General features: G+C 44.5%; 1 protein-coding gene across 1 annotated transcript in view; it reads right to left on the minus strand.

The window, feature by feature from the left end:
* Positions 1–21,551, minus strand: part of CNPPD1 (cyclin Pas1/PHO80 domain containing 1) — a 537,141-nt gene that overhangs the window by 328,834 nt on the left and 186,756 nt on the right. The window contains exon 4 of the mRNA XM_044075228.1: positions 11,659–11,779. Within this exon, the coding sequence (XP_043931163.1) occupies positions 11,659–11,779 (121 nt within the window). The remainder of the gene's footprint in view (positions 1–11,658; positions 11,780–21,551) is intronic.

The following is a 21,551-nucleotide window of genomic DNA, read 5'->3' on the forward strand; positions in this document are numbered from 1 at the left end:
CATCTCAGTCAAGTATTGCAAAATCTGAGGGATATTTGGTACAGCTGTGTCAATTCCGTGTGCCTGGTTCCAAGCACATAATCTCTTCCATTTTCCAGCACAGGAATTTCTAGTACTAGGCCTCCTGGCCTACAAAATGACATCCATCACCACTTTAGTGAGAGGTGTGTTTTGTATGACTACATTATCTGCCATGCTGCCACATTTAAGGTTTTGAGTTGGCTGTGCAGGATCAGATTGTTCTGCTGGGACAGTAGATGAGGCACTTGAGGTAAGGTCCAGGCTGGGCATTGAGACAAGTTCCTTAGGATTGGATATCAGTACTGGCGTGGCCAGTCTGGGGCAATCAGTATCATTTTTGGCTTCTCCTGTCTGACCTTTAGGAGTACCTTGGGGAGGAGAGCCAGAGGTGGAAAGGCATATACTGTTAGGTTTTTCCAGCTGAAAGATAGGGCATCCACTTTCTATGCTTGTCTGTGATAGGTCCTTGTGCAGAATCTCTTTAGTTGGCAGTTGTGAGGTGAGGCAAATAGATCTATGTCCGGACATCCCCATTTCCTTGTTACCATGCTGAAGACTTGTGGAACCAATTTCCACTCATGGGGATACATGAGGTTTCTGCTTAGTTAGTCTACCAGAGTATTTTTCTTTCCTGGCAGGAATTGTGCCTGCAGATGTACTTGGTAAGTCAATGCTGTGTCCCACAAAGTCATGGCCACTCTGCAAAGGGGGTAAGAATGAGTGCCTCCCTGCTTGTTTATATACCACATGACCATGGTATTGTCTGTCTTTATCAGTAGCTGCCCCGGATTTAGTAGGTCCTTGAAGGCTGCCAGGGCATTTTGAACAGCTAGCATCTCTTTCTGATTGATATGTAGGTGCATTTGGTTTGCGGACCATGTGCCTTGAATACATCTTCCTGCCATGTGGGCTCCCCAGGCATAATCCGATGCATCCGTTGTTAATGTCTGTGTGGCTGGGGGTAGAGTGAATGGCTGTCCCTTGTTCTGGTGACAGGCCTACGCCCACCATCAAAACTCCTGTTGCAGGCAGGGAATGAGAGTAACTTTTAGTTATGTACTCACCATAACTTCAGATGTTTGGGATCCATCTCGCCTACATTCTGACTGATGGGTTCGGAGCCGATCCCTCGGCTCCGACTCGGCACGCTTATGCCAAAGAGCGAAGTCTCTTATTGGCTGAGCTTACTATATCCCAGGATGCACCACTACCAGTCCCCCAGATCTAGTTTGTCCGCATACATGCACACATGCATACCCTGCTTATATAACATCGTCAGATGAAACAAGATAAAACAGTAGAACTCAAAACCGTTCAATCTCTTCTGATCTCCAAGGCAGGGGGAAGGAGGGTGGGTATTAGGAATGTAGGAGATGGATCCCAAACATCTGAAGTTATGGTGAGTACATAACTAAAAGATGTTATGTGATCCTATCTCGCCTACATTCTGACTGATGGGACAGCGTCCCTAGCACCTGAATCCTGGGTGGCTCACTGGAAAACACTCCTGAGTACCGTGGAACCAAATGAAGCTCGTCCTCTAGATGCCACATCCAATTTGTAGTGGGAAATGAAAGTGTGCGGATTGGACCAAGTAGCCGCAGCACAAATTTCCGATATAGCGAGCTTGGAATGAAAAGCTATAGAAGTAGCCATAGCCCTGGTAGAATGAGCTTTGATGGATGTTGTAAGTTGCTTATTCAAGAAGAATAAGCCTGAGTTATGCAATCTCTGATCCATTTGGAGATAGTAGCTTTTGTGATGGTTTGGCCCAATTTATTATCTGAGAAGGACACAAACAACTGGTCTGACTTACGAAGTTGCTGAGTCCTGTCTAAATAGAAGCGTAATTGCCTGTGAACATCCAATTTATGGAGAGTGTATTCTGCTTCATTGGAGAATTTTGGGAAGAAAACTGGTAGCTCTAGAGATTGTTGGAGACAGAAACTAGAACAGACCTTTGGGACAAAGGATGGATTAGGCCTAAGTGATACTCTATCCTTGTGGAAAATCAAGTCGGTGGCTTAATAGACAGGGCTTGAAGCTCTGAAACTCTTCTTGCAGAAGTAATTGCAACTAAGAAGGCAGTTTTCCAAGACAGATATTTTAACTCACATGTAGCAGCCGGTTCGAAGGGGAAGATGTTAATGCGCAAAGCACCAAATCAAGATCCCACGGAGGTGCAGGATGAAAAATTGGGGGTCTTAATAGGCTCGCACCTTTAATGAAAGTTTTGCATAGTCTGCTGCTCATCAAAGGAGGATCCATGGATTCGTGGAATTTAGAGATAGCCGCTAGTTGGACTTTAATAGTTGAGACAGAAGATCCTTGATTAAACAGGGATGTTAAGAATTTCAAAACCTCTGGGACAGGAGCAGAGATAGGGTCTAAGCCCTTGAGTTGAGCCCAGATAGCAAACCTCTTCCACTTACTGAGGTACAATTTGTTAGTGGTGGGTTTGTGGGGCGAAGATAAAATGTGAACAACTTCCGGGTCTAGTGTGTGCCTTCTAACTAAAGTCGGAAGTGGAGGAGCCAAGCTGTCAATTTCAAAGATTGAAGGGACTGCGACTGATGGATTAGCAAGTCTGGAATTAGGTCTAAAGTCCACGGATCGTCCACCGCATGCTTCTTCAGGTAAGGAAACCATACCTGACGAGGCCAGAATGGGGCAATCAGTATCATTGAGGACCCCAATTGAGAAGCTTTTTGAATAACTTTGGGGAGAAGTGGAATTGGAGGAAAGGCATAAAGTAGCCCTGTTGGCCAAGGTTGTGCTAGAGCATCCATAGCTGGTACTCCCTGATGTGGGATCAAGGAGAAGAACCTTTGGCACTTGGTGTTTAGTGGAGTTGCAAATAGGTGCAGCACGCGTCCCCATCTCCTGAAAACCTGAGCTGCTACTGTGTGGTTTAGAGACCATTCGTGAGGAGAGAGAATTGTCCTGCTCAATTTGTCTGCCAATATATTTGACCTTCCGGGATGTGGGTCGCTACCAAGAAGCGGTTGGTAGCTACAGCCCATTCCCACACTCTCATGGCCTCTCTGCAAAGGGGTACGATCTGGTCCCTCCTTGTTTGTTCAGATACCAGACCACCGACATGTTGTCTGTGTGGATGGCGATGATGCCCTGAGGAAGAAACTTGTGTAAGGCCTGTAGGGATAGAAGTACAGCCCTCATCTCCAACACGTTGATGTGGAGGAGAGCTTGCCTGGAAGCCAGGAGCCCTGAACTAGCCTGCCCAGACAATGTCCCCCCCACCCTATCTGGGAGGCATCTGTCGTCAGGGTAACCACTGGAGAGGGAAGAACAAAGGGTTTTCCTTGATCCAAATTGGATGTCTGAAGCCACCAGCGAAGGTCCCTTTTGCATATTTCCGTAATCATGATGTGATGATTGAGAGGAAGATCCTGAAAGGACCATTGAGTTGACAATAGCCACTGAAGAATCCTCATGTGCAATCTCGCCAGAGGAACTAAAAGAACCGTGGCAGACATTGAGCCTAAAACTTGTAGAACCATTCTGGCTGGGGCTTTGGATCTCGAGATCAGAGCTTGAACTTGGCCCTGTAAAGTTTGGATCCTTTCGCAGGAAGAAAGACGCATCAATCTTGAGTCTATCTCTGCTCCTATGAACTTTATGCGTTGAGAGGGCAGCAAGACAGACTTTGACCAATTGAATGTAATCCCCAGGGTAATACCCAGGAGATGGTGGCTTTGAGGTTGTCCATTAGTAGATGCCTGGTGGTGGCAGTCAGGAGCCAGTCGTCCAGATAGGGAAACACTTGGAATCCAAGACTTCTCAGGTGAGCCATCACTACTGCCAAACACTTGGTGAACACCCTGGGGCTGTGGTGAGACCAAAGGGCAGAGCGCAAAATTGGTAATGACTGACTCCCAGGCTGAAGCGCAGATACCTCCTGGACGCCTGATGTATCGGTATGTGATAATAGGCGTCCTTGAGGTCTATGGAGCACATCCAAACATCCTTCTCCAACAATGGGAGAATGGATTGTAACGTGACCATTCGAATTTGGATTTCGTGATGGATTGGTTCAGTCTGCTGAGATCCAATATTGGTCTCAGGTCCCCTGTCTTTTTTGGCACTAAAAAGAACCTGGAGTAATTTCCTGATCCAATCTGGTCTGTGGGGACCGGTTGGATGACTCCGTTTTCAAGCAGCTTTAAAGCTTCTCGGCTGCCATTTCCCTTTGACTGGGTGGTGGGTCCGGGATTCTTTTGGACGGTGGGGCAGTATGTGAATGGGATGGTGTAACCTCCGGCAATGATCGGCACCCATCTGTCCTGAGTGATTGACTCCCAGGCTTTTAGGTGCTTGGCAACGACACCCGACTGGCTCGAGCAGCACAGCCGGGCAATCCCTCATGACGTGTGGGAGGCTGAAGAGCCACGAAAGGACTCGCGGTCTCCAGAATTGCGGGCCCTCTGCCGCCTCTGGGACGGCGTCTCCCTGAAAAATTTCCCGTCCTCTGCCTCTGGAAGGGAATCTTCCTGCTGTTGGGAGAAAAACTTACGAGATTTGTGGAACCACATTTTCCCCTCCTTTAGCCTTGGGGTAAGGCCGAAGGGGTGGAATAACGGGCTCCTCGGCAGATAAAGTTTTTCCCTCTTGCTCACAGTGGGTAAGGGTGTCTTTAACCTTGGGTCCAAACAAGGAGGACCCATCAAAGGGGCGTCGAAGGAAGACTTGAAGGCCTCTGCAAACTGACACAAGCGGAGCCAGGCTTGTCTCCGTGAGCCACGCCTGTGCCTGCCGCTCTACCGCCTCGGCCGCATAGGAAATGAGCCTCATGGACGAGTTAGAAATTGACATAAGGATAGCCAACTGAGAGCTAACCGACTGGGCTAGCTGCTCAGGTAGGTTACCGAGAGGGAATCTGACAACTCCTTGACCAGATCCCTCTGAAGCCTGGTAAAATGTGCCAAATAATTCAGAGACCTTAACGTAAAGGCCGCTGAAGTCAGGGTGCTTCCGTACCTGTCCATACTCCTAGACTCCTTATTAGGAGGATGGATGGACGTTGAAGCCTCTGCCACGTCCTGTTGTGTAGCAGATGCCACCACCATGGCATCTACAGCCACGCCTTTAGTGAGGAACTCCTTCTCGGGGAGCAGACAAAAATTTATTTGGACGAGAAGGGACTGGTTCCACGGTATCTGGATGTTCCCGCCTTCTACAAACTAAATCCAGAAGCTCGTCAAGGGCGGAGACACCCAGGAGGCGGAGGGCTGAGCCCCAAAGGCCTTGAGGAGCACTGACTCATCAGCAGAGGGGGTTTGGATATCCAGCCACCTCGTTGTTTAAGGATCTCTAAGATGTCTGCAAATGAGACATCATCCGAGGGCGACTTGGGACCCCTCTGCATCATCAAGATCAGTGTCTGATGTAATAGACTCGGGGAGTCCACGTGCTTCCTCTTGCACGATCTCTTCCTTGGGGTTCCTCCAAGACAACTCCGAAGAACCCTCAGGAGGAGGGAACCCCACTGGGGGTAACCTCAGGCCCGGGCTCCGCTGACTACGGACAGGGAACTGCCAAAGACCCAGTCTCCACGCCCAGGGAAGGTGCCGGTAAAGCCGAGAGATGGCGAAGAGGACTTGGCCAAGGCACTCCTCATGGCTCTGAAAGCCGGACCCCAGAATCCTGGGAGTGTCCGGTCCCGAGCCGTGATAGCCGACGGAAGTCCCACAGCTGAAGCACCGAGGGGAGGCTCGGAACCGAAAGCATAGGTCCCGAAACATCACCCCGGGTCCAGCTGAAGAAGTCCGCGTACCAAACTCGGACCCGGGCCGGGTTGGAGTAAGGGTCGGAGCCGACCCTGAGATCTCCACCGGCTCCAACAGCACCTGCTCCGCGGAGCCAAGCAGTCGGAGGAGGAATGGCAATGGGGTGGGCCAAGGTCATCGGCTCCGAAGCCAACTGGGTCGGAACGAAACAAATTTTTGGAAGACTGGGGACTGGAACAGTCTTTGGAGCACCCTGTCTATATCAGAATCTGACATCCTCGAAGACCGAGAGGAAACAGAACGGGTTCGAGCGGCCTCTCCAACGGCCCCAAAGGGCTAGGGGACCAGCTCGAGGTGACTCGATGAGTATCGGCGCCGAGGAATACACACACCAGATTCCATCGGTGCCGAGGTGGACTTGCGCCGAGGAGGAAGTGTCTGAGCGGGCGACCCTTGTCGGCTCGAGACCAGTGGAGCCGGCGAAGGTGACCCGCCTCTCGATGCCCCAGCCATCGGCTCCGAAGCCAGAGGAGTCGATACTGGTGGCATCGAGGCAGACCGTTCCGACCTCGGCTCCGAAGTCCTTGGAGCCAAGGAGAGGCCTGCCTATGTCTCTTAGCGGTCGGATCCGACGGACTGGTCGGAACCGGCGCCCTTTCTTTGGCGGAGAAGGAGAGGATGCCAAGGCTTCTTCAAAAGAAGGTTTAATTAACCCTTAAGAATTAATTTATTTTTCCTCTGCTGGAGGACCCTTGAGGAAAAAGCGTGACATACGCTACATGATTCCTGTAAATGTTTTGCACCTAAGCAATACACACAGAGCGAGTGATCGTCCGTGATGGACATTTTGAAACTACATTTTGTACATTTTTAAAGCCCGAAGGCCTAGGATTCTGAGACATTATGGGAGAATTTCAGTAATCTGACTGGAAAAATACAATTACTGGTGACACCCTAAGTATAGGCTTACAGTTATCGCTTAAATGACAGGGGACTTTGAAAACCCTGTAAGAACAAACAGAGCTACAAAAATTTAAAGCCTTTTCTCTATATGTAAGATATAGGAGGGTTGATTGACCGAAGGCCCTAGATGAAGGGGCCTGCCAAACTCAACCCAATCACACAACAAAAGTCTTCAACAAATCCAACCAATCACACAACAATGAGAAGAATAGCTGTTAAAACAGCTTTTTTGAGAGAAAAACAGCAAAAAACTGACAGAAAAAGTTAGTTAAAATAACTACTCAGCTCAGCCAGCTCGAGACCACGTCTTCGCAGGTTAGCGGCAAACGAGATCTGGGGGACTGGTAGTGGTGCATCCTGGGATATAGTAAGCTCAGCCAATAAGAGACTTCGCTCTTTGGCATAAGCGTGCCGAGTCGGAGCCGAGGGATCGGCTCCGAACCCATCAGTCAGAATGTAGGCGAGATAGGATCACATAACATCTATTGTTTCCAGGCTGTGGCAATGTTGAGTCCAAACACTTTTTAGGTACCATTGAAGTTTTCTCATATGCAGTCTTGCATATGGAATTAGTAGAATGCAGGATGCCATGAAGCCCAAAGCCTGCAGAATTTTTCTTGCAGATAACTGGGCCTTTGTTGCCAACATTTTGAAATAGGTAGCCAGTTGCCTTTGTTTGTCTGGCGTGAAACGTGAGATAAGCCATCTGGGCAGTTGTATTTAAGCTTGCACCCAGGAATATTATCTCGTGAGAGGATACTAGTTTTGATTTCTGTTCATTGACTGTGTACCCTAGGCATGGTAGTAATCGCTTTACAAACGCCAGATGCTGTAGTAAAATGTCCTTGTTTTCTGCATGAATGAGGCAGTCGTCCAAGTAAGGATATATTTGTATTCCTCTTTGTCTGCAGAATGCAATTACTGGTGCCAGGCACTTTGTGAAGACCCTGGACGCAGTAGATAAGCCAAAAGGCAGTGCAGAGAATTGGTAAAGCATTGAGCCAGCTTTGAATCTGAGGTATCATCTGCATGTTTGTCTGACTGGGACATGCAGGTATGCCTCTTTTAGATCTAAAGTCACAAGCCAAGCCTTCTTGCCCAACATGGGCAGAAGCTGCTGTAGAGTCAACATTTTGAATTTTGGAATATCCAGATATGTGTTTAGAATAGATAGGTCCAGTATTGGTCTCCAGGCTTTGTCCTTTCTGGGTATCAAGAACAGTCTTGAATAGAATCCTTGTCCCTGCTCTTGCTCTGGTACTTGTTGAATGGCCGTCATGTCCATGAGGGATGAGACTTGTTTTTGTGCCTCTGCCCATTGATGTTTTGGCAGGTCTGGCCAACCGTTTGCCCTTGGCAGGGTATGGAAGTGAAACTTGTAGCCTTGTGACACTCTGTTTAAGACCCATTTGTCCTGGGTTATTATGTGCAAAGCTTGAGAAAAAAGTGCAAGCTTTCCCCCTAAAGGTGCTGCTAGAAGATAAGTGCTTGGCGCAGGCAGGGGGAATTCATTGGGACTGTTTCCTGTATGGCTGTGATTTGTCTTCTCCAGTTTTAGGGGTAGAAGCACCCCATTGTTTAGACCTGTACGAATCTTGGGGCTGGGATCTGCCTCTAGGACTTCTGTATCTGCCCCTTTGTGGCCTGACACTGGAAAGGACCAATTATTTGTAGGCCAATGTCTGCTAAATCTTGGTGGCTGTACCTGTAAGAAATCCTTGACTGTTTGCATAGATTTAGCTTTGTCCTCCATTTTCTTTAACACCTCCTCTGCTTTAACACCAAACATCGCATCATGCTGTAATGGGGCATCTAATAATTTTGCCTTAACATGATCAGGTAGATTTTGTTCCTTTAACCAAGCATGCCTCCTAATGACAGAACCCGTAACTGCAGCCCTGCAGGAGGCCTCCAGAGAATCAAAACCACATTGCAAAGTATGCTTTCCAACTTGTTCAGCTGCATGCAATAAATCCTGCATTTCTTTGTTTTCTGCACATTCAGAATTTATCAACATTTTCTGTTTAAGCAGTGACATAATATATTGCTGATATTTGAGCATATGAAACTTACAATTTAAAGCCCTTGTAGCCAAGGTAGCAGAAGTGTAAATCTTTTTTCCCCATCTGTCCAGTGCCCTAGAATCCCTGTCAGAGGGAGTAGGGTTTTTTTGCAGTGGAAGCCTTGACCCCTTTGGGACCCTGAGAGATAGTTTCTGGGTCAGCAGCAGGGTTTTTGAAAAGGAATTTATGAGAGTCAGGAACCCTGTAGTATCTGTCCGGCTTAACAGGTACTGAAGGTAAGGAGTCAGGGGTCAGACTAGACTCTGAAAATACATCATCTACAATGTCTAACACAGGTGGAACAGCTAGGGGCCTGTGTTGTGGTAGTAAAAGGAAGTCTCTGAGCCTTTTCTTAGATTCAGAATAATCTTGACTCTCCCAGTGGAAATGCTCCCTCATGGTATGTAAAGTTTCCCCAAAAGAATAATCCTCAGGAGGAGAGGCTGAAGGGATAGATTCTTCAGCATCAGAATCCTCATAAGGAGGAAGAGAGTATTCCTGATCAGAAGGGGAATCAGATGAAATGGAAACCTGATCTGAAGATTCATATTCTGTCTCTTGCCTAGGCCTCCTATCAGGAGGGGGATGGGAACCCCTGATCAAAGTAATTAGGTCTTCGGCCATTTTGAGCATCTGTTTTTAAGGCATGGAGGCCTGTCCATGAGGCTGTTGTACTTATTTCTTTGTCTTTAAAGGTGTTTTAGTCTTTGCCTTAGAAGCTGAATTCGCTTTAACATATAATTGAGTAGGTCTGAAAACACCCTCAGAAGCCGATGCTTGCTCAGCGGCTCCGGACCCATCTGAGGGAATAGTTTCCGAAGGTCCAATACCTTGAGCTTCCAGTGGCCTGGTCGACTCCACGTGGGTGTCGGTAGCGGCCTGCGAGTCTAAAGTAGTGGTCGTCAGGGGCTGCGAAGGCACCTCACTGAGAACCGGCGACTGGCTTAGAAGAAGCCTCGTCGTCGGTTTTGGACCTCGGATGCCTGTCCTTTTCTTTGCCTTTCTTGTGAATTCTAGTAGTCGGATGGCTATCTGATGACATTGTATAGTTAAATCTTCTGCCAAAATAGTGAAATGCAAAATCGCACCGACGCTTAATAGTGCGTTGGTTAAATCTAGCACAAAACCGACAACTAGCAACGTCGTGGTCAGGGCCTAGGCAAGGAATACAGTAAGAGTGAAAGTCCTTATGAGGTATTTGCTTCCCACAAGAAATACAATTATTAACTTTTTTTGACATCGGTCTGGAGCAAGAAAAAAAGTTTCCTCAACGGGGTACTTAGCTTTTTAGTGAAGACTTTGGATCTGAAATTTGAACACGAAACTCTCAGGAGTCGGCCGACTGGCACTTGCGAACTGCTTTTGCTTCGGGCACTGCGTGGCAAGAAAGACTGAAGAAAATGGCATTGGCTGCATCTTTTATACCCCTGGCGCACTGACGTCAGGGAAGAGGCGACAGCAACAGACGCCGAACCTAGACTTTGGAATTCAGGCCGACTGAGGGTAGCCTGTCAGCAGGATAACCCAACTGTAATGACTGCAACAGTGAAACACGAAGAACAAGGGGGAATCAAAACTGTACACATTAACAGCCTGAGATATGTAGATGATGCTACTGTGATGGCTGAAAAGTGAGACAGATCTGAAGAAGCTGTTGATGAAAGTGAATGTAGTGTAAAAGCTGTCTTGGTATTAAGCATCAAAAAACAAACTATGTCATCTATTCTTATTAATTCCTTGCAAAGTGACAGGAAATAAGTGGAAACAGTGATGGATTTTATTTTTCTGGGCTCTAAGATCTCTGCTGATGTGACTGAAGTCATGACATTAAAAGGTGCTTACTTTACAGAATGTAAGCTATGGAAAATCTGAATAAGACTTTAAACAGTAAAGACATCACATTGTCAATGGCCTCTGTAGTAAAAACCATGGCTTTCCCAGTAATAACACATAGATGTAAGAGCTGGACTAAAAGTACGCCTGTGTGCCAGAAAAAACAATGCTTTTAAAACTGTAGTGCTGGTGAAAACTTCTGAGAATTCCATGGACTGCAAGAATATCAAATTACTCAATACATTAGGGGATTAGGGTCCAGAAGGTCAGAAAGTAAAACTAAAATTTTAAAATTTTGGCCACATAATGTGAAGACAGAATTCTCAAGACAAAGACATTTATACTGGGAATGACTGAAGGCAAAAGAAGAAGGTAAGAGACATAGGCTAAGAAGGATAGAAAGCATTACTGAATTAATGAACATGACTGCAAAAACAAGAAGGACGAGTTACTTACTGTCAGGCCTAGTCTGGTACAAAGATTTGGACTTGACTAAACGTGTCTCCGTACAAAAATAATCAACCGGCTCTCTTCTGGTAACTGAGTACTATTTCGGCCTTCAATTCCAACACTAGTTAACAGCTATCTACCATGTCGTCGAACCAATTTTTAGACATGAAGCAATTTTACTAGAAAAAAAACAAGCTGGCTGAGAAATGCTGACTAACAACAAGCCTCATCTGAGATGGTAGTCACAGGCACATGACTGGGCTTTGCTGCAGAATGATGAAAAAGTTTACTTTCACCTTACAGCTATGCTGACAGCTCAACACTGGGTTCCAAGATTTCTACCAGATCACATTATTTCATGTTCACATTTTAAAATATTGTCATAATCAACAGTAACTTGTAGAGTTTTATCAAAGTGCCTTTTTTCCAGGGATCGACATGACATGGATTATGAAATGAAGATTTGAGAAAGCAATTTGTATCAATGCTGAGTCAGCCGGGAAAGTTGAATTTGCAAATGCAGCATGAATAAGTACAATACTGCAGTGCATTTAAAAACAATGTAACAATCGGCCACTTACCATAGAAATAAGAAACAAGTCAGAAGATGAAATCTGTTGTAAGTATTCAGGATTCCTATGTCGGAGTCGTTTGATATAAACCAAAGCCAACATCATGACACAAGGAGATATACATGCTTCTCTGGAAATTTAGAAATACAACAAAAACAAACAGATATGAACAGTGCAGTTGCATATAATCAAAGCAGTTCAACACACTGAAATTTCTTTCCTTGACGCACTTGTACGCTAATACCAACTGAATAATCTGTACAGGTGGCATCTGTTTTACTGCCTTAGTCATCAAAAGCATTAGAAACTATTATGAATATATATATATATATATATATATATATATATGCATGCAGTGTTGTCATCTATAGCACTGGTTATGTATTCCTAGGTTTATCTGTATCTTAGCAGACCTCAGCTATGTCAACATGCATGCTCTACTATCCTTTATGATCTGTAAATTATCTTATATTGCAACTGGATGTATTCTACCACTGTGCCCAGTTCACAGTTGAAAAAGGTCCCAGCAACAGTTCACCTACCCAGTTAACTACATTTAAAATACATCACCCTCTGGATAACTTCTGAAAATTGACCACTTTAAGATTCAATATCAACTTGAAAAGTACAGTTTTGTACCTACCATAAATGTAGATGTTCGAGGATCCACATTGCTGCAGTCCTAACTATTGGGTAGTCCGCTGTCCAGTCGGCCCGAATACCAAAGTATATGGCTGACGTCGGTCAGGGCGCATTAGACTGACATCAGTACGTCAGGGTACTAATGCGCATGACCGACGTCATATCCTCAGTCTTTTCTTGCCCCAGATGTCAGAAGACCCTAAAAAGACAAGGCCCAATATACCTGCACCAAAAATATGTACAATATATACAAAATTATCAGCATATAACCTCACCTACACAACCACCCCTAAACACAGAGGGGAAGGAGGGAGGGTAAATTGGACTGCAGCAATGTGGATCCTCGAACATCTACATTTATGGTAGGTACAAAACTGTACTATGTTCTTCATTCCACATTGCTGCAGTCCTAACTATTGGGTAGAATCCCAAAGCAGAGGTAAGGGAGGCTGGCAAATCATAAAGAAGCAGGAGCTGACAACATGCCTTGCAAAATAGCTGTGGCAAAACCAGCCCTAGACTTAGAGTAGAGAGGAAGGTGATAATGCTTAGAGAAAGTATGCACTGAACTCCAAGTAGCTGCCTCCAAAATATCCTTAGTTGCCACCCCTTAGAAATGCTGTTGAAGTGGCAGTAGCCCTAGTGGAATGAGGCCTAATCCCAGCTGGAATCTCCTTGCCATGATGGGAATAACAAAATGCAATGCAAAACCCAATCCACCTAGAAATAGTTTGTTTTGACACAGGCCTGCCCTGAACTCAAAGCAAAAGAAACAAACAACTGCTGAGACTGCCTAAAATCCTTAGTCCTGCTTAAATAATAACGCAATTGCCTGTGTACATCTAAAGTGTGCAAAATCTTTTCCCCTTTATTTTGGGGGTCTGCATAAAAGTAGGCAAATGAATAGTTTGGTTTAAAGCCACACTAGAAACCACCTTAGGCATAAAGGAAGGATTAGTACGTAATGATACCCTATCCTTATGGAAAATCAAAAGGGCTCTACTGCCATAAAGGCCTGCAACTCAGACACCCTTCTTGCAGAAGTAATAGCCAACAGAAAAGCAGTCTTCCATGACAAGTATTTCAATTCAGCAGTAGCCGCAGGCTCAAAAGGTTGTAGAGTAAGTTTTTCCAACACAAAATTGAGATCCCAAGCAGGAGTAGGAGCTCTACGGGGGTCTTATATTCTTTGCCCCTCTAAGAAACTGCTTGAACAAAGGATGCGAAAACAATGGTGGGTCACAATCATAGTGAGCTGAAATTGCTGCAGCATGAATCTTAATGGAAGAGAAGGACAAACCTTTGTCCAATAACTCAGTAAGATATTGAAGAGCCACACTCAAATTAGGCTCAGAAATCTCCAAATTCTTTGCTGTACTCCAAAATAAAAATCTCTTCCATTTTTCTGCGTACACTTTCCGTGTACTAGGTCTTCTAGCTTCCATAATCACATTTAAAACTTGTTGAGGAAGTTGAGACCTGCTGTGTTTCAACACAGAATATGCCAGGCTGTTAGATGAAGAGAGTGAAGCTTGACATTGAGCAGATGACCGTCCTTCTGAGATAACAGATGTGGAATCAAAGGTAAAGGCCATGGAGGCTTCCTTACCAGACTCCTTAGTAGTGGGTACCAGTGTTGCGAGGCCAATCTGGAGCTATTAAAATCATCCTTGGCTTGTCTTGTCTGACCTTTAAGAGCACCTTTGGAAGAAGAGGCAGAGGTGGAAAGGCATACACGTGAAGATTTTTCCAACTGAAAGACAGAGCATCCACTTTCCAAGCTGTGTGATGAAACCCCTTTGTGCAAAACTTTGGCAGCTGGTGGTTTAGTGGAGAAGCGAACAGATCTATGTCTGGAGTTCCCCATGACACTGTCAATTTCTGAAATACATGAAGATCCAGTTTCCACTCGTGGGGATCCATGATTTGTCTGCTTAACACATCTGCTAAGGAGTTCTGTGCTCCCGGCAGAAACCTTGCCTGAAGAGTTAGTTGCAAGCTGAGCGCAGTCTCCCATAAAATCATTGCTTGCCTGCATAGAGGATAAGAATGTGTTCCCCTTGTTTGTTGATGTACCACATGACAGTTGTGTTGTCTGTTAGAATCAACACCTGCCCTGGAAGAAGTAACTCCTTGAAAGCCATTAATGCAAACTGGACTGCTAACATCTCCTTCATGTTGATATGTAGATGCTGTAGTCTGGCAGGCCACTTGTCTTGTATCCACTTTCCATTTAGATGAGCTCCCCAAGCAATGTCCGAGGCATCTGTCGTTAAAATCTGACTCGCCTCTGGCCGGGTCACAGAGAGTCCCTTGTTTAGGTGACATTCCTGAGCCCACCACAAGAATTCTTTTTGAAGGCAAGGTATTATTTCAATGACAGTGTCCAAATCCTGGCAGTGCTGTGTCCATACATTTTTGAGATACCATTGCAGCTTCCTCATATGCAGTTTGGCATTGGGAAGCACCAGAATACAAGATGCCATGAACCCTAATGCTTGAAGGACTGACCTTGCAGTCAGCACGGACTGATGAGATAGTTGATGGAAGTAAAGGGATAGACTCTTTTGTTTGTCCGGGGTTAAAAAGGCCATCTGGGCTGCTGTATTCAGTCTCACACCCAGAAAGCACATGTCTTGAGAGGGTACTAGACTGGACTTTATTTCGTTCACAGAATACCCTAGGCATCTTAGCACTGCTATAACATATTCCAGATGCTGTAGAAGGTCTTCCTTTTCTTGAGCCAGAATCAGGCAGTCGTCCAAGTAAGGATAGATTTGAATTCCTTTTAGCCTGAAGTAAGCTATCACTGGAGCCAGAACCTTTGTGAATACTCTGGGCGCAGTAGATAAGCCAAAGGGCAATGCAGAGAACTGATAATGAGAATTTCCAGCTCGAAAACGCAGATACTTCCTGCAACTTAGTCTTATAGGCACATGAAGGTAAGCTTCCTTGAGATCTAAAGTTACTACCCAGTGATCTTTGCCCAGCAGAGGTAAAAGCTGTTGTAACGTCAACATCTTGAACTTGGGAATGTCCAGATAAGTGTTGAGGATAGATAAATCCAAAATTGGTCTCCACGTGTTCCCCTTCTTTGGTACTAGGAACAGGCGAGAATAAAATCCTAGGCCCCTTTCTGATACAGGGACTGGCTGAATGGCCCCTATTTGGAGTAACATAGAAATTTGCTTGTGAGCCTCTTTCCGTTGTGGAGGAGGAACGTCTGGCATGCCTTTGAAAGGGGGTAATGTATGGAAATAAAACCTGTAACCGTGGTGAATGATATCCAACACCCATCTGTCTTGAGTAATTAAATCCCAATTTTCTTTGAAAAGAGACAGTCTTCCTCCCAAAGGAGCTGCCAGACGAGAATCTACTGGCAGCTGAAAAGGCAGGTCATTGGGTCTGTTTACGAAAGGACTGACCCCTGCCCTCACCAGAAGTCTGAGCAGGTGAACTCCTGTTCTAGGCCTAAAAGAACCTTGAGCTCTGCCCCTACCACGTCTAGACCTACCCCTAGACTGGGAATCATAAGCAGGATATGTCCATCCCTTAGTAGGCCAATTTCTACTAAACTTCGGTGGCTGCACCTGCAAAAATCTTTAACAGTTTGCATAGACTTAGCTTTGTCCTCCATTTTCTTTAAAACTGCTTCCACAGGCGAACCAAACAACACATCAGACTGTAAAGGAGCATCCAAAATCCTTGTCTTAACATGCTCAGCTAAATTCTGATCCCTCAACCAGGCATGCCTGCGAAGAACAGAACTAGTGGCAGCCACCCTCGAGGAGGCCTGTACAGCATCAAAACCACATTGCAAAGAATGCTTACCCACTTGTTCAGACACATGAACTAAATCCAGCAACTCTTTACACTCAATACCTTCCGCCAAAGCATCCACCTTAGATTTCAATTGTGAAAGGAGATAATTTTGATATTTTAGCATGTGAAACTGACAATTCAACGCCCTCATGGCTAAAGTGGAAGAAGTATACACTTTCTTACCCCATCTATCCAAAGCCCTTGCCTCTTTATCAGTGGGAACAGGGTTTTAACAACAGAGGCCTTAACACCTTTAGGTCCCTGAGAAACAGTTTCGGGTCTGCCCTAGGACTCTTAAAAAGATACTTATGAGCTTCAGGCACCCTATAGTACCTATCAGGTTTAACAGGAGCAGGAGGCAAAGAATCAGGGTTCAGGGAAGCCTCCGCAAAAACATCTTCCACCACATTCAACACAGGAGGTATAGCTAAGGGCCTATGCTGGGGTAAAAACAAGAATTCCCTAAGCCTTTTCCTGGAATCAGAGTAATCTTGGCCTTCCCATTTAAAGTGCTCCCTCATGGAATGCAGAGTCTCTGAAAATGAGAAATCCTCAGGAGGAGAAGCTGTAGGAGTGGAATCATCCACATCAGAATCAGAATAAGGAGGATACTCCTGCAAGTCTTCCGCAGAAGACTCAGAAGCCTCTGAACACTGTTCAAAACTCTCAAACTCAGGTTCCACCCTAGGCCTCTTATCAGGAGGGGCATAGAACCTCTAATCATAGTAATCAAATCTTCTGCCATTTTAAGCATATGTTTCTTAGGCACAGAACCTGAAGTGCTAGGAGAAGCCCCCACTGAAGCTAAACTTGGCCTACCTCTCAAAGAAGTTTTGGAAACAGAAGGAGAGGCTCTAACTACCTTGGGAAGAGAGGGAAGAACAGTTACTTGAGAAGCCCCTCAGCCAGGCCTACCTCCTGAGAAGGCACATCCTGTAACAGTAAAGTCTCTGCCTGAGACTCCAAAGAAACTCCTGGCAAAACCTCTGGCTCCACTGAGCCTTCTAAAGAACCGGCGTCCGGGACTGCCGGTTCATCAACCCTAGGCTTTGCTGTTTTGTCCTTGCGCTTTTTGACGAAGCGGGCCGGAGCATCCGGCGGCATTTTATAATTACAACGCTTCCCAAACACTAACCTGGCACAGTCTAACCTTCTCTTAATAGTGCGTTTGTTAAATCTAGCACAAGAGCGGCATCCAACAACGTCGTGCTCAGGCCCTAAACAAGGTATACACAAGGTATGGTAATCCCTATGAGGTATCTGTTTCCCACAAGAAATACAGTTATTCACTTTTTCTGACATCCGGTTAAATACTGAGGCAAGAAAAACAAAATGTTCCCCAACGGGGTACTTAGCCAACTTTGATTCGGTCTGAAACTCCGACTTCAGAAAATTTCAGAACGCCAACCTGCACTCGCAAAACTGCTTCTGCATCGGACCATGCGGCAAAAAAGACTGAGGATATGACGTCGGTCATGCGCATTAGTACCCTGACGTACTGACGTCAGTCTAATGCGCCCTGACCGACGTCAGCCATATACTTTGGTATTCGGGCCGACTGGACAGCGGACTACCCAATAGTTAGGACTGCAGCAATGTGGAATGAAGAACATCTAAATTTTATTTATCCAGTTAAAGTGCAACAAGAAAATGATAATGGTTTTGCTAGGCTTAAAATGGCCTGCAAAGGCAGCTAGCCTAGTACTAACCTATGAACTCATGATACTGTGTGATAATGATGTTGAAGGCAGCTTGTTATACAAAAGCTGGGACCATGCATTTGAACTTTTCACATCTGCTTGTTCTCACACAGTTTAAATACCTGCAAAATAATGCTGTGCTTCAAATAAACTAGTTAAGATGCACTGTATAAATATATTTCTCCATTAACTGATTTGCAACAGTTATCCCCTTACACAAAGGCGGAGCATCGACAGACCTGGGAAGCTACAGACCCATAAGATCATTATGGAATTAATAAATAAGAACATAGGTAACCTTCAAATTCTTGACACAATCCAGTTTGGATTTCTTAAGGGCAGATCCTGCCTACTTAACCTGGTTGACTTCGTTGAGAAGGTTACTGAAGCAATGGATAAGGGCTAATCAGTACACACTGCATATCTAGACTGCGCAAAGGTGTTCAACACCACTGCATACTCAATTATCGTACATAAACTATCCCAGCTAAATGTTAATCCTTATTTAACTTGTTTAATAGCAAACTGGCTCACAAACAGAAACCAGAAAATTAGCACTGGCTTTCTACTTCCTCCATAGGACTCATCACTAGCTGTGTACTCAAGGGTTCAGTCTTTGGGCCACTCCTCCATGGCATTTACTTCTCAGAGATCAAAGCTACTGTTAAGGGTTTATCTCTTGACCAAGTCTGCAGAAGACTGTAAACTTGGTGCCATCATAACCTTCCCAAAGGACACCAAGTTCCACCAAGAAGGCCTTTCCCAAACCAAAAGCCATTGGCAAAACCACAGCTTAAAACCAAATTCCAATAAATGTATAACAGTATCTTTTGGTAAGCAATTAGACCCTTGCAACTAACTGTCACACAGCATATCCCAAAAACTGATCCACTAGTTAGTGAGCCAGGGACCTATGCAGACAATGAACTACCCTTCAATCATCACATATCCGCGATTGTTAGAAAGCGCTTTTTCACTGTACAGCTTGTTACTAATCATATGACATTCAGATCCAGGGACGTGATCATTCCACTACATTCTGCATTCATCAAGCCAGTCACTGAGTATAATGCTCCCTTCGGTATGTACCTGTTCAAACACCCAAAATAAATCGAATGTCCAAGAAGTTTTCTAAGAAAATCAAGGGCCTAAATCAAAAATTATGCCGACCGTCTCAAAACCCTGTCACTCTTCTCAGTGTCATACAGGCTACTGGAGGGGTGATCACTGCCTCTTATACAGAGCATCAACAGACTTTATCCTGTCAGACCTACTGCACATTTGCAAGGCAAATGGGAGCATAAACACATACATAAGAGACTCTACATTTCTTTTGCAACATAAAACAGAATATGTTGGAAGAAGACAGCTGTATCACAGAGAATTCCATGTCTTTAGAATCCTCTTCCTCTCTACATAAAGTAATGTACTTCTCTTAAATTATGCAAGCATAATCTGAACTACTGGATGGATAACCAAAAATTCATCCCGGTTTAGCATCTTTGTTCCTCAAGAACAGGGGCAACATGTTAATGCTCTGCTCATCTCTGGGTTATTTATACTTAAACTAAATTACAGGAGCAAAAACTTCATGGGAATATATGGCTAGGCTTCTAAGGATACTCATAAATCAATAACTTAGTAAGTAACTATGAACCTATACCAAGCAAAGTAACAACGTTAAAGCGTGATCCAGGATAACAACCACATCTGCATCAGCTGTGGAACAAAGTCTGTAAACAGGTCTCTTGATAAGTAAGGGACAGTGTACAGTTAAGCTGCATCACACTCACTCAAAGGTATTCTGTGGTCTAACACATAAATAGTGGGACCCTACAGTGATATCTCACATCAGCTTTCCAAAGAAAATGGCTTCCTATTACAGGCAAAAACGAATCTCCTACAGGCTCTCACCTCTCTAACCCAATACATGAAGAAACATTGTCATCATGAGATTCACTGCCTCTATCTCCACTTATAATCTCAGGAGTCAATCCAGTTCTGCAACAAGACTTCAGATCCCCTCAACTAATCAACTGTTCAGACACCAGTTTCATGTTACCTACACCTAAACTCTGGCAATCCATTCTATCATTTATCACAGAAATGTCTACCTAAACCAAATTTCAAAGTCAAAGCGATTTCTGCTCAAATAAATAACATACAAGTGTACAGCACAGGAGCTATCACTTGGCTACAACAGCCACATCAATTGGCTATGTGACCAATATCTCTCAGTTCATACTTCTTCCTAACATGCAAATTATCTTTTATGTAAATATGTACATAGGACTGCCACCAAACAACTATTTTACGTCTCACCAACTCTCTCACTCACGCTACATAATCCATTTCTTTCACAATCATACCTCTCAACCTCTTATTGCAAGAAATCTGGACAAAGCCCTACAAAATGGGGGGACAAAGGCCAAAAAATAGGGACATATTTTAAATATTGCTCTTATAAACTTGCTAATGTAACAGGGTTTCTTTTAGCATACATGTTCTGAAGGATATGAAGTATGAAACTCAAATGCATGTCATTACTTAGTGACTTCAGCTCTCATACCATCCCAGTGATTTGCCAGAGAAGAACACACCAAAAATATGAGCCGAAAATCTGTACAATTGAGAGGTATGCTCACAATGCTTCCTACTGCAGACTGCTAGCAAATGTTTTTCTTCTTGAATTTTGTATTCTTTGTATACATCGTTTCCTTTACCTTTAACTACTGGTGCAATATTTGTTCTTATTGTAAAATGCATCCACAACTGAGACTGCAAATAGTAAACATTTGATCAGTGCTCTACCCTACTTAACAAAATAAAACAAACAAATAAAAAGAAGCCTTTGCTTTTATGATTTGAGACTACTAAGTAAACTGGTTTGCTCGAACATTCTTCCCCCAAGAAGTGAACAGTGGACAAATATTAATAGTCATAAAACTGATAAGTTGTTTTGTATATAACTGCATTTGTACATTATCTACAACGCACAAGGAGGAATGTTTTCTGGCTGCTACAGAATGAGTTTCCAACAAGTATCAGAAACAAAATGAGATCCTCCCTTAAGCTCCAAGCCAAGTAAAACCCTGGATGACTTCTTCAATCTAAGAAGAATATATACTTATGGATGAAAGGCATAAACATCTTTAAAGACTCCTCCATGAATTTCTACTGCTAAGAAGCCAATATAACATTAACTATGCTATCCTCTCAGAAGTACCTCAGTCAATGAGATACACACAAACAATTAAACCAAGGGCACTGGGTTAAATACAGCTACTCACAAGTAAAGTACTGTTGCTCATGTCCTACTTATCTGTAAACAGTAGATGTTCGAATTCCTCATTGCCTCAGTGACATTTTGGGTCATCTGCCAAAGTAACGCAGTACTGGCCAGCTTTCAAAAGCTCCCCATGTCTTCTTGTAACAAATGATTGTCTGAGCATATCAGGAGAGGGAAGCCTTCAGAGGAAGTGAGCGTTTAGGCTTTTTTTTTTTTTTTTACTTTCACAAAGAAGGACAGGAAAGTAACCACAGCCAGTCACAATACAATATAAAAAACAAATCCAGTAACAAACGAGTCAAAGAAGATGAAACCCATCTCAACTATGCACAATCTGTGGGGAATGAAGGGTAGGTGTTGCCATTCAGGCAGTGAGGAATGCAAGCATCTACTCTTACAGATAAGCAGGACTTGTGCAACAGTACTATGTTCATCTTTCTCACTGCCTC

The sequence above is a fragment of the Protopterus annectens genome, chromosome 6.part0 (genome assembly GCF_019279795.1).
Source record: "Protopterus annectens isolate FY-2018-M chromosome 6.part0, PAN1.0, whole genome shotgun sequence".
In the NCBI taxonomy this organism is placed as follows: domain Eukaryota; kingdom Metazoa; phylum Chordata; order Ceratodontiformes; family Protopteridae; genus Protopterus; species Protopterus annectens.